The sequence below is a fragment of the Ctenocephalides felis genome, unplaced genomic scaffold (genome assembly GCF_003426905.1).
Source record: "Ctenocephalides felis isolate EL2017-DRISC unplaced genomic scaffold, ASM342690v1 CF-g0.4_SCAFFOLD_02822, whole genome shotgun sequence".
Classification (NCBI taxonomy): Eukaryota; Metazoa; Arthropoda; class Insecta; order Siphonaptera; family Pulicidae; genus Ctenocephalides; species Ctenocephalides felis.
The window spans coordinates 20,825-34,063 of record NW_020538976.1 but is presented as its reverse complement, the minus strand read 5'-3'; the positions used below and the strand labels follow the sequence as shown (position 1 = coordinate 34,063).

At 30.6% G+C, this 13,239-nt stretch overlaps 1 protein-coding gene across 1 annotated transcript; it reads left to right on the top strand.

The window, feature by feature from the left end:
- Positions 1–2,714: 2,714 nt before the first annotated feature.
- On the top strand, positions 2,715–10,040 carry LOC113381343. Its single transcript, XM_026620290.1, has 5 exons — positions 2,715–3,906; positions 4,165–4,391; positions 4,467–6,838; positions 6,974–9,295; positions 9,452–10,040. Exons 1-5 carry the CDS (start codon positions 2,715–2,717, stop codon positions 10,038–10,040), a joined length of 6,702 nt encoding a protein of 2,233 aa, XP_026476075.1.
- The last annotated feature ends 3,199 nt before the right edge of the window (positions 10,041–13,239 follow it).

The following is a 13,239-nucleotide window of genomic DNA, read 5'->3' as shown; positions in this document are numbered from 1 at the left end:
TTTTTTTTTAACTTCCCGTAGGGTAAGTTATTGTAATGGGCCGAAAATCGGAATTGAAAATTTTTACATTTCTCGACGTTTTGAAGGTTTCTGAACGTTTTGGCATACCCCAGAAAAAATGGATGTGTGTGTGTGTGTGTGTGTGTGTGTGTGTGTGTGTGTGTGTGTATGTATGTATGGATACAAATTTCCAGTCACGTTTTAGGGCGCACGGATCAACCGATTTGAATGGTTCAAAAAACATTCGATTTCTATTGATAGGGAAAAGAGCTGATTAGTTTTTGGCAAAGGCAGGTCCAGCCGTTTCGGAGATACGGTGCAAAGAGTGCAGAAAATAGAAATCGAATTTTTGAGAGAACGGAGTATCCGATTTGAATGATCTAAAAAACATTCAATTAGTAATGATTGGGAGAAGTGTTTATTAGTTTTTGGCAAAGGAAGGCCCAGCCATTTTGAAGATACGGAGCTAAATATGTAAAAAATGGCAGTTTTTGAGAGAACTAAGCGTCCGATTTAAATGATTCAAAGAACTTTCTGCTTGTCTTAACAAAATAATCGATTTTGGAAAAAAAAAATTGTCTCATTTTTTTTTTTTTTTTTTTTTTTTTTTTTTTTTTTTTGGTATATCGAAAATAGTTCAGATTTTATTTTCATTCTGACTACAGTTCTAATATAACTCATACAAATAATTTTAAATGTTTCAATATTTTTTATAATAATCTATTTGAAAACATTCAGTTCAGAAATTTTCACACAAAAAATGCAAAATTAACTAACAGTTATATATAAAACGCATATGATAATATTGAACAATACGATACAAAATTTTAAATTTCAAAGCCGGCTTAAAATAGCCTAGATATTATATAGCATTATCGAATAATAAAGTTTCTGACCTCGTGATAAAGCATGAATTTTATTTAAAAAAAAATTATCTAAGGCTGACCACCCCTTCAATTTAACCATAGTGCAAATAATTCCCGATGCGCACAAAAAATATAGTTGTTACATAGATTGCATACATTTTTTTGCATTTTTTATAAAAAATTGAGAGATTGAATATTAAAATCTTAACATCTTTAATCCCCGCTCTATCTTATATATATATATATATATATATATATATATATATATATATATATTGATTTGGAAATATTAACAAACAACACTCTTTTTCGCACTAATTTATTAAATAATAATTTAACAAACGTTTTGAGACTAGGCTAAATCTAAAATATGGAAAACTAAATTAGCATTATGCGTTATCCGTTACAAGTCGTTCAATGTGCAGTATTTTGAGTTCAGTATACAGAATATTGAACGACTTGTAACGGATAACACATAATGCTAATTTTGGTTTCCATATTTTAGATTTTAAATTATAACACACTGATGATGAGACAAACCTAGTCTCGAAACGTTTGTAAAATTATTATTTAATAAATTAGTGCAAAAAAAAGATGTTTGTTCACATTTCCAAATTAATATCTCTCTAGCCACTCAGAATACATTTGTTATATATATATATATATATATATATATATATATATATATATATGTACCCGGAATTTTCGTTTTTTCAAAAAAATATTTATTTATTCGTCTACATTAATGTGGTCCCCTTCAAAGTAGTCCCCCCCAGATATAATACACTTATGCCAGCGTTTTTTCCAATTTTCGAAGCACCCTTGATATTCACTTTTTGATATGTCCTTGAGCACTCTCAGCGATTTTCTTCAATCGAGGAAAACCGCCGTCCTTTCATGGGTCTCTTCAACTTTGGGAATAGGAAAAAGTCACACGGAGCCATATCTGGTGAATTTTTGCACTTTGCAACACTTTATTTCATTTTTTACGCAAAATTTAATACAAATTCTTTGACTTTTCAATTCTTCCATTGTAAAAATCGCCGAGCTCAGAAAAACACGTCGAACCTTAGCGACTACCACAGACAAAGTAAACAGTGAATATAGCTGAAAATTTCATCATACTTTAGGGGCATGTATACCAACACAATAAAAAAAAAATTTTGACAATCAGACACTCCAGACCCGCGAAATTTAATTATTAGTAATTCCGGGTACTTTTTGAACAGACCACGTATATATATATATATTAAATGTTAAATATAAACAATACAACACTCAGATTTTTAATACACACTTCATTTGGTAATTGCAGACGTTATATATATATATATATATATATATATATATATATATATATATGAGTGAGTTCTTGAGGGCGATACATCAAACAAAGAAATTGTTTCTTTGTTTGATGTATCGCCCTCAAGAACTCACTCATATATTTCAACATCAAAATTAACTACTAAATCATATATATATATATATATATATATATATATATATATTTGAAACTTTATCGAACCTTTAAGGCAGAAGCGCAAAATTAAAAAAAAAATTCAATCCAAACAATGATGTGGTCATTGCGATCTATTTGCATTTTTTCAGACAGACAGACAGAAATAAAAATTTATTCCTTATATTGGTACATACATTGAATTAAATTTGCATTTTTTCAGCAACATTGATAGGCTATATACACTTCATGTACTACGAGTCAATTCATGTAATCCGAGTCAGTTTGCGCATGCGCTCAATTGAATATATTTTGTTTTTATTGTGAAATCTCAGTTGGTTATGCTAACATATAAAAATAATTGATTATTTTGTTTTATTAAGTTAACAAAAATGAAATCTAAGCGTAAATCTGCTAAAACTAAAAATAGCTATAATAAACGACTATATGCCGCAAATGCAGTTAAAAAGAAAGATGTAGTTTCTAGGAAGGAGCAGCAAAGGATATGCAAAGAAAAATTGCGATCGGATTCGGTATACCGAAAATCCGAAGGAGAACTAAACAAAAATAGGATAGCGCATTTGCGCAAGGACGAAAGCTTTAGGAGAAGGGAAAAGGTAAGTAATAGAATACGTTTAGCGACAACTAGACATAGTGACAATAATTTCGCTCGGCTTGAAAATGAGAAGCATAGGAAACGTATAGCTATCAAGAGAAAAAATGATGAGATATTTAAAATTAATGAAAAAAATAAAAATAAAGTACGCATGCGTGAATATAGGAAAAACGAAAGTATAAGATTGGCTGAATATATGGCAAGAAAGCGCGAAGATAATGTTCATCGAGAGCGAAGGAGAAATGAGTTGCGTATGAAATTTTTAAGACAGGGTCAATATAAACTATCTGAAATTAATAAAAATATCGAACGGAATATAATTCTCCGTCAAAATTATGCATATAACCAGTTAGAAAATAATAAAAATAAGCTGCGTAATAGACTTCTTCGACAAAATTATGAATATAGGACGAGCGAAAATTATAAAAATATCAGGCGAAATAGTGACTTAAGACATAAATTACCATATCGCACAAAGGAAATGAAAAATAATATCGAGCGCAATATGCATTTACGACGTAAATCTTTGTATAGAACTCGTGAAAACGAGAAAAATATGATACGCAACAACAGGTTAAGACAAGCTCCAAATTTTTCAATAAACGAAAATAAAAATAATACTTTTCGTAATAAGATTTTGCGCAAAAATAGAGAATTTAGATTAAATGAAGCACGTTCTAATATTTCACGCATGAGAATGACTCGTAACATTGCGCATTACAGTACAAACGAGAAAATTAAAAATATAGATCGAATGAGAAAATCACGGCACGATAAAGTCGCATATAGAAAGGAACTAAAGAAGAATGCCGAACATAAATTAAAAAACAGAGAACTAGATTTCATAAAATATCGTGAAAACATATATAATCAATTAAAAACATTTGACAAATTTTATCCATTTGCAGAGCTGCAGCAAAAGTTTATTCATTTAAGAGCCGAAACTACTTCATATATTTGCTGTTGCTGTGAGGGACTGTTCTTTAAGCATTCGGTTTCAAAATTCAATGAAACTTCTCTTTATAATAAAATTAATTCCATTAATAATAAAAAAATGCACGCGCTATTAAATGCGGAAGAGTTAATGTCGCGCATATATAACTTTCCAAGCGAATATATTTGTACTACATGTAAAAAATATGCTAATCGTGGTGAGGTTTATAAATTGGCAACCAGCAACAATTTGCAATTTACAAAAATACCCGAATGCTTAAAACGGTTGACAGATTTAGAGGAACGAATGGTAGCGCCAATATTAAATTTTATGCAGATACGTGCTTTAAAGCCTTATGCTTTAAATCCACAATTAGGATTGAAAGGGAGCGTGGTTAATATTTCAATCCAAATCAACGATCTCTTAAATGTTCTTCCAAGAAAATTCAATCAAATGAAAACTATCCAAATCAAATTAAAACGAAATATCAGTCATAAGAGCGACTATATGTTTGAAACAGTAAGACCGGGATTAATTTGCGAGGCGTTGAAGTATTTAGTTACGACACCCCTATATTTAAAATATAATGTTCAGGTAGATCAAAAATATTTAGATATGTTTGATAGCGGCGTTGAAAACGTTAATTTTATTGTGGATGATAAAGATCTTTTAGAAGATGAATTATCTGAATCGACCAATGATGGAGATGATAATCCACCACCTCAACCAACAATTGATTTCAATCAAATTAACAATGACGAAGTCTTGCTAATTGATAATAATACTAATGTGGCACATGACAATTCTTCAAAGATAAGTATAATTGCTCCAGGACAGAGCAAATACCCGTTGCCTTGGCACAAAATGGATGATTTGGATGAATTATGTTTTCCCAAATTATTTGGTGGTCATTCATTTTCATCTCAAAAAATATCTTATAAAGATCGCGCACGTTCAGAAGTTAGACGGTTTGACCGCCGATCATGTATTCCGACCCGTATCTTATTTATGGCAAAAAAAAGTCTGGAGATTGCCTGCATGTCTAACATCAATATATGTTTAAGGCGGTCAAAAAAAAATTTGGCTAAAAAAATTGTTGCTTCAGATGCTATAGATAGCAATTTTATAAACGATTTAGTAAAGTTTGATGATGGTTATAGGTTTTTAAAAAACATTAGATCGTCGCCAGCATTTTGGGAAGATAAGAAAAAAAAATTATTAGCTATGATTCGTCAGTTGGGCCGGCCCACTTTCTTTTTAACTTTATCTGCTGCGGAGTCACAATGGCCAGAATTATTGAAAACGTTGATGAAATACAGCGAATACAATAAAAATATATCTCTACGTGAAGCGTACGCGTTGGATCACAATACGAAAACCACACTGATTAGAAACGATCCAGTTACTTGCTCGAGATATTTTGACTACAAAGTCAACAAATTTATGTGGATGTTGCGACAAGCAAACAGTATTTTTGGCGAGTATGAGGTTATAGACAGCTACGAACGAGTCGAGTTCCAACAGCGCGGCAGCCCGCACGAGCATATATTATTATGGTTAAATAATGCACCGAAATATGATTCAAATTGCAATGAAAGCAATAATAACACATTCATAGATTTTATTGATAGATTCATTACGTGTAAAAATGATTCAGAAAATCCATATGTCAAATTGCAAATACATAAACATGGAAGGACATGTTATAAAGGACAACGAAACAAGGAATGTCGTTTCCACATTCCATATCCCGTTATGAAAAAGACAATGATATTAGAGCCGCTAAGTAAAGATGAACAAGCCCCAAAACAATATAAAACCATACGCGATCTAATGAATAAATTGTATAGAGAGAATAAATATATGAGTTACGAAGATATTCTAAAGGAATTAGGAATGAACGAAACTGAATATATATTGTCAATTCGGAGTTCATTAAAACAGAAGCGCGTATTTTTGAAAAGATCTAGCCTGGAAGTAGCTGTCAACGCTTATAATTCCAATATACTAAAATTGTTCGAGTCCAATATGGATCTTCAGATTATATTAGATGAATATGCGGTAATAAGCTATGTTACTAATTATATTAGTAAGATAGAGGGAGGACTATCCAAGCTTTTACGAGAAGCAGCCATGGATTGTGACAACAATAATAAAAGTATCAAGGAAAAATTTTGTGCTGTAACTAACGTATTTTTAAATAGTAATTTAATGTCAGCACAAGAAGCCGCATACCACGTTCTTTCGTTGTCTTTGTCAAAACAGAGTAGAAAGACAATCTTTATAAATACTCGGCCAACGACTGAACGAGTGTCAATGTTGAAGTCGATCGACACTTTAAAACAATTAAACAAGGATTCAACTGAAATATATGTAGAAGATTTATTCAGTAAATATAGTAAACGCGTTGAAAGTTTAGAATACGTATGTCTAGCTGACTACGCTGCAAATTATGAAAATAGAAAAAAAAAATCATTGGATATTGAAGACGACATTGACATCAATGATGAGGAAATAGAAATAATAAGCCGCCAAAAGTCTGCTATAATAAGATATACAAGATATAAATTATATCAAGACCCAGCCAATTATTATAGAGAAAAAATATTGTTATTCATGCCTTGGCGAAATGAGCTGCAAGAAGTGGAAAATGTTAACTTTGAACAAGTTTTTATCGATCATAAAAGAATAATTGAAGATAACCAACGTAAATTTGCTATTATAAGTGACGAAACTTTAGACGATGCACTAAAATTAATTGAACTCGAACAACTTCATTATGATGATGAACATATAGATCAAAATTCATTTAGTAACAACATTGATATATTACAACAAGAGGGAAATAAAACAACAAATAACAAAACAAAAACGACCTCAACAAACAGTCGATATGCGTGCCCCACTAGGGTTTCCCAAAATCAATTGTTTGAAATGATGCTGCAATTAAATATTAAGCAGCGGGAGTTTGTTATGCATATATTTAAATTGTTCAAAATAGGCAAAATACCATTTAAAATATTCTTAAGCGGATCAGCCGGCGTGGGTAAAAGTATGGTTATAAATACATTATACCAACTGATAACAAGTTATTTCGACAGTCTACCCGGTGGAGATTTAGATAAAATAGTGGTGCTGCTGTGTGCTCCGTCAGGAAAAGCTGCTTTCCTCATCAATGGCGTAACGTTGCATTCCGCGTTTGCATTACCTTGCAGACTATTTGGAGTAAATTTAGCTGAACTATCGAGTGACGTAGCTAATACAATACGCGAACAATTAGCAAAAGTTCAACTCTTAATTATTGATGAGATATCGATGGTAAGTTGCACGATGCTAACTCGTATTGATACTAGATTGCGGCAAATAAAAGGTCTCAATGAACCTTTTGGTGGAGTATCTCTATTAGCAGTTGGCGATTTGAAACAATTGCCACCGGTAAAAGATAAACCGGTATACGAAGTGTCACGTCACAATGAAATGGCTCCATTCTTTGATGTTAATCCTTTGTGGAATACATTTGACTTTTTTGAATTGACAGAGATAATGAGGCAAAAAGACAATTTAGCATTTATCAATGCATTAAATAATTTATCGGAAAATAAAATGACAGAAGTTGATTTAACATTAATAAGGACCAGAGAAGTTGAACGAGAAGAGGTTCCGGAAACAGCAATATGGTTGTACGGAACAAATGACAACGTTGCAGCATACAATAAATTGAAAATTGAACAAAATAAAAATCCGTTAATAATCTCGACAGCCGATCATATCTTTTCAAAAACTTTTATCAATGAACAAAGTAGAAAACTAATTTTAAATTCTTTAAGAAAAGGCAATAAAAACGACATCAGATTGGAGGAGACCATTGATTTAAAAATTGATATAAAGTATATGCTTACAAGTAATATCGATGTTGTTGACGGACTTGTAAATGGCGCTTGCGGTATTTTGAAACACATCACTTTCGATAAGACGAATAAAACTCCAGAAATTTTATGGCTAGATTTTCAGCTTTCGAGAGTGGGTAAAAAGGCCAGAAGTATTCACAGGGAATATATGTTGAATGGCGAAATTGAAAATAATTTGACACCTATAAGGAAATTGGCTCTGCGCATTAACTCCACCGATGAAGAAAAATATCATATTGTGAGAAATCAATTTCCGGTCATAATTGCGGAAGCTATCACAATTCATAAAAGTCAGGGGCAAACATACGAAAAGATTTGCCTTGATTACACAAAGACGGAAAGGCGAATTATACAAATGCAATATGTTGCTCTTAGCCGCGTTACGAATTTAAATGGACTATATATCTTGGGAAGGTTTCATATTAAGAATAATTCAAGTAAAAGGTTGGGAGGCATCGACAAGAATCCGGCTCTGGATGAGTTAAAACGTCTAAGGCAAACAAAGCAATTACAATTATCCTATAATGATTTAAAGAATGAGGCGACATTAAAAATAATTTATCATAATGTCGGAACCCTCAACAATAAACTGGCTCACATTATTCAAGATAAGTGGTTTCATCGTGCAGATATATTATGTTTTAGTGAAACACTATCCAAATCGAACGATAAATTGGATATAGAAAATTTTAAAATAATATTCAGGTCAGATATTAGTGACAAAAGTAGAGGTTTTATTGTTTACTCAAAAAATAATTTATTGGCAAAATTTATAACAGCCGAATATAGGTTCAATGAGAAAGCTTCTATCGAATTAATTCTGATTAGTTCGAATGATAATTTTATTGTAACGGGATACAAAACTCCAAATGTCAATAGATTGATGTTTGAAGCTGCATTTTCAAACGTTATCAGGCAACTTTCAGATAACACTAAAATCATATTTATAGGCGATTTTAATTTCAACATTATTAATGGCGCTTGTGATAAGAATAACTATTTAATAAATTATTTACGAAAGTATAATTTGCAAACTATGTTAGCGAAAAATGACATAACAACAAGTTTAAACACCCAAATAGACGTCGTTTTTAGTAATATTGATAATTTACAAGCCGGCGTATACGAAACGTATTTCAGTTACCATAAGCCGATATACGCAATTTTGCATAACAATTGCTTTATTAATACGATGTTAATACCCGCCAATGTGGATGCTATTTTTGACTCAACTAATATAGACATAACCCTTAATAATGTTAACAATTCCGAGAACGCTTCTATGACAATTACGACTGTTGACGATGCTAATGTTGCCTCTCATATTACTACCACTGCTACTACAAATAAAAAAACGAGTGCAAGAACTACTAAAACGCCTACAATTTGTAGTAATAACACTAATATTGCTGTCACTGAGTTTACTTCTTTAGAACGCACAGAACTAATTCTTCGAAATGTAGTATCGCTAACTACTTCTAATTTCAACGACGCGAGACTTATAGCAGAGCTTAAGTTATTATTTTCTAAGGAAAACGATTTTATTATTGAAATTCGAAACTTATTTTCAACCCATCCAATAATTAACTACAATAACATAAGAACGTCGTGTACTATAGAGAATAAAAACGGGTACAAGCACTTTCACAAAGCCTTTAAAAATTACTTTAGAATTATCACAACCACCGGACGCGGCAATTGTTTTTATGACGCAGTTTCACGCAATATTTGTGGCGATGAGCAATTGTCAAAAATTGTGAGACTACTATGTGTGTACCAAATAGTTCACGACGATGAAATGCGTTCACCTTTCGTCTCATACTCTCAATTTTTCACATGCCGTGAATTGGTATGTGATTGTTGTCCATTTACAACAAGTTGTTATCGGCACATGAATTTGCAAACTCAAATAAGATTACATGCAAGTGACGGGAAATGGGCCTATACCGTCACGCCATACTATTTAGCTAGAGCTCTGAATCGTGATATAGTTGTTTTCACAAACCACACAACAATCGGTCTACTTATTGTCACTGTTCACCGACATTCAACTGCAGATTATTATAATACAACTCTGCAACAAGAGCCCATACTTTTAATTAATTTAGAGAATATGCATTACTCAGCAATATTACCAACGACCAATATTAAATTCAGCGATATTATTCAAGATCCAACCATCTCCCAAATTTTGACTCAAAACATCAACTATACAAGCACGATAATTGAAAATTTGTTAAATGTCCGAAGAAATAGGTGAAAAGTTACAGTATCTTTTCATAAAATAAATAGCTTTATTTATTTCTATCCTACGCTATCTTACCTAATTATACACACAGTTATAATACCTGCCTGTTCGAAATCTTGCTGAAGATCAAAAACAATTTACTTAGTAATTCGGATTAAACAATGAACATGATTGAATCAAGTTATCTTGCGTGCTGAAATACCGCTGGAGTATCCGCATGGTGAACATTTTACGTTTGGTGTTACATTTAAATAACAATTTACTTTTACAGGATCCTACCGAATTGCCTTACTTTTGCTTTTGTCACTTGTTGCTTAGTAGCTGACTTCACTGAATGCCTGAAGATTTGGTTTAAATTTAGCGTCGTGATTTACCTAGAATTACTTTACACGTTAAAAAAAATTTTACCGAGTTAGTTACGCATATGCATATGCATATATATATATATATATATATATATATATATATATATATATATATTTATACATTTACGATTAAAAGTAAAGTAAATAGTATAATAAAAAGTATATAGTGTTCTAACATATTCTTGGAATATCGATTTGCAGCAAAATAGTCTAAATAACAGCAGCTTAAGAAGTTAGGACCAGAAAGGAAACACACAAAACTAAAAACATTTTATTTTAAAAATAATTTTGAATTATTTTTAATATATATATATATATATATATATATATATATATGAGTAGTTTTGCAATAACAATTGAATATAAATTTAATCGCTCTGGAATGAGTTGAATTTGGACATCGTGATTAGACTTTTATTCAACAGACGACTTGAATTTATAATTAAATAACGAACAAGTTGAATTTGAGCATCGTAATTAATTTTACATTCCACAGACAAGTTCAAGTTATAAATAGTCAACGAATGAGTTGAATTTTATCATCGTGCATGAATTAATAATAGATCAACAAATGAGATGAATTTTAGCATGATAAATGAATTCGTATTCAACAGACGAGTTCAGTTTGAGAATCGTAAATAAATTAACATTTACTCAACAAATGAGTTGAGTTTGGACATCGTGATTAAATTTTTATTCAACAAACGAGTTGACTTTATAAAAATGATGAACGAGTTGAATTTGGACATCGTGATTAAATTGTTATTCAACAGACGAGTTGAATTTATATTTAATTAACGCATGAGTTAAATTTGAACATCGTAATTAATTTTATATTTCACGGACAACTTCAAGTTATAATTAGTCAACGAATGAGTTGAATTTTAGCATCGTGCATGAATTTATAATATATCAACAAATGAGTTGAATTTTAGCATGATAAATGAATTCGTATTCAACAGACGAGTTGAGTTTGAGAATCGTGAATAATTTAACATTTGCTCAACAAATGTGTTGAATTTGGACATCGTGATTAAATTTTTATTCAACAGACGAGTTGAATTTATAGTTAATTAACGAATGAGTTGAATTTGAACATCGTAATTAATTTTATATTCCACGGACAACTTCAAGTTATAATTAGTCAACGAATGAGTTGAATTTTAGCATCGTGCATGAATTTATAATAGATCAACAAATTAGTTGAATTTTAGCATGATAAATGAATTCGTATTCAACAGATGAGTTGAGTTTGAGAATCGTAAATAAATTAACATTTACTCAACAAATGAGTTGAATTTGGACATCGTGATTAAATTTTTATTCAACAAACGAGTTGACTTTACAAAAATAATGAACTAGTTGAATTTAGACATCGTGATTAAATTTTTATTCAACAGACGAGTTGAATTTATAGTTAATTAACAAATGAGTTGAATTTGAACATCGTAACTCATTTTATATTCCACGGACAACTTCAAGTTATAATTAGTCAACGAATGAGTTGAATTTTAGCATCGCGCATGAATTTATAATATATCAACAAATGAGTTGAATTTTAGCATGATAAATGAATTCGTATTCAACAGACGAGTTGAATTTGAGAATCGTAAATAAAATAACATTTACTCACCAAATGAGTTGAGTTTGGACATCGTGATTAAATTTGTATTCAACAAACGAGTTGATTTTATAAAAATAATGAACGAGTTGAATTTAGACATCGTGATTAAATTTTTATTCAACAGACGAGTTGAATTTATTGTTAATTAACAAATGAGTTGAATTTGAACATCGTAATTAATTTTATATTCCACGGACAACTTCAAGTTATAATTAGTTAAAGAATGAGTTGAATTTTAGCATCGTGCATGAATTTATAATATATCAACAAATGAGTTGAATTTTAGCATGATAAATGAATTCGTATTCAACAGACGAGTTGAATTTGAGAACCGTAAACAAATTAACATTTACTCAGCAAATGAGTTGAGTTTGGACATCGTGATTAAATTGTTATTCAACAGACGAGTTGAATTTATATTTAATTAACGAATGAGTTGAATTTGAACATCGTAATTAATTTTATATTCCACGGACAACTTCAAGTTATAATTAGTCAACGAATGAGTTGAATTTTAGCATCGTGCATGAATTTATAATATATCAACAAATGAGTTGAATTTTAGCATGATAAATGAATTCGTATTCAACACACAATTTGAGTTTGAGAATCGTAAATAAATTAACATTTACTCAACAAATGAGTTGAATTTGGACATCGTGATTAAATTTTTATTCAACAAACGAGTTGACTTTATAAAAATAATGAACGAGTTGAATTTAGACATCGTGATTAAATTTTTATTCAACAGACGAGTTGAATTTATAGTTAATTAACAAATGAGTTGAATTTGAACATCGTAATTAATTTTATATTTCACGGACAACTTCAAGTTATAATTAGTCAACAAATGAGTTGAATTTGAACATCGTAATTAATTTTATATTCCACGGACAACTTCAAGTTATAATTAGTCAACGAATGAGTTGAATTTTAGCATCGTGCATGAATTTATAATATATCAACAAATGAGTTGAATTTTAGCATGATAAATGAATTCGTATTCAACAGACAAGTTGAGTTTGAGAATCGTAAATAAATTAACATTTACTCAACAAATGAGTTGAATTTGGACATCGTAATTAAATTTTTATCCAACAAACGAGTTGACTTTATAAAAATAATGAACGAGTTGAATTTAGACATCGTGATTAAATTGTTATTCAACAGACGAGTTGAATTTATATTTAATTAACAAATGAGTTGAATTTGAACATCGTAA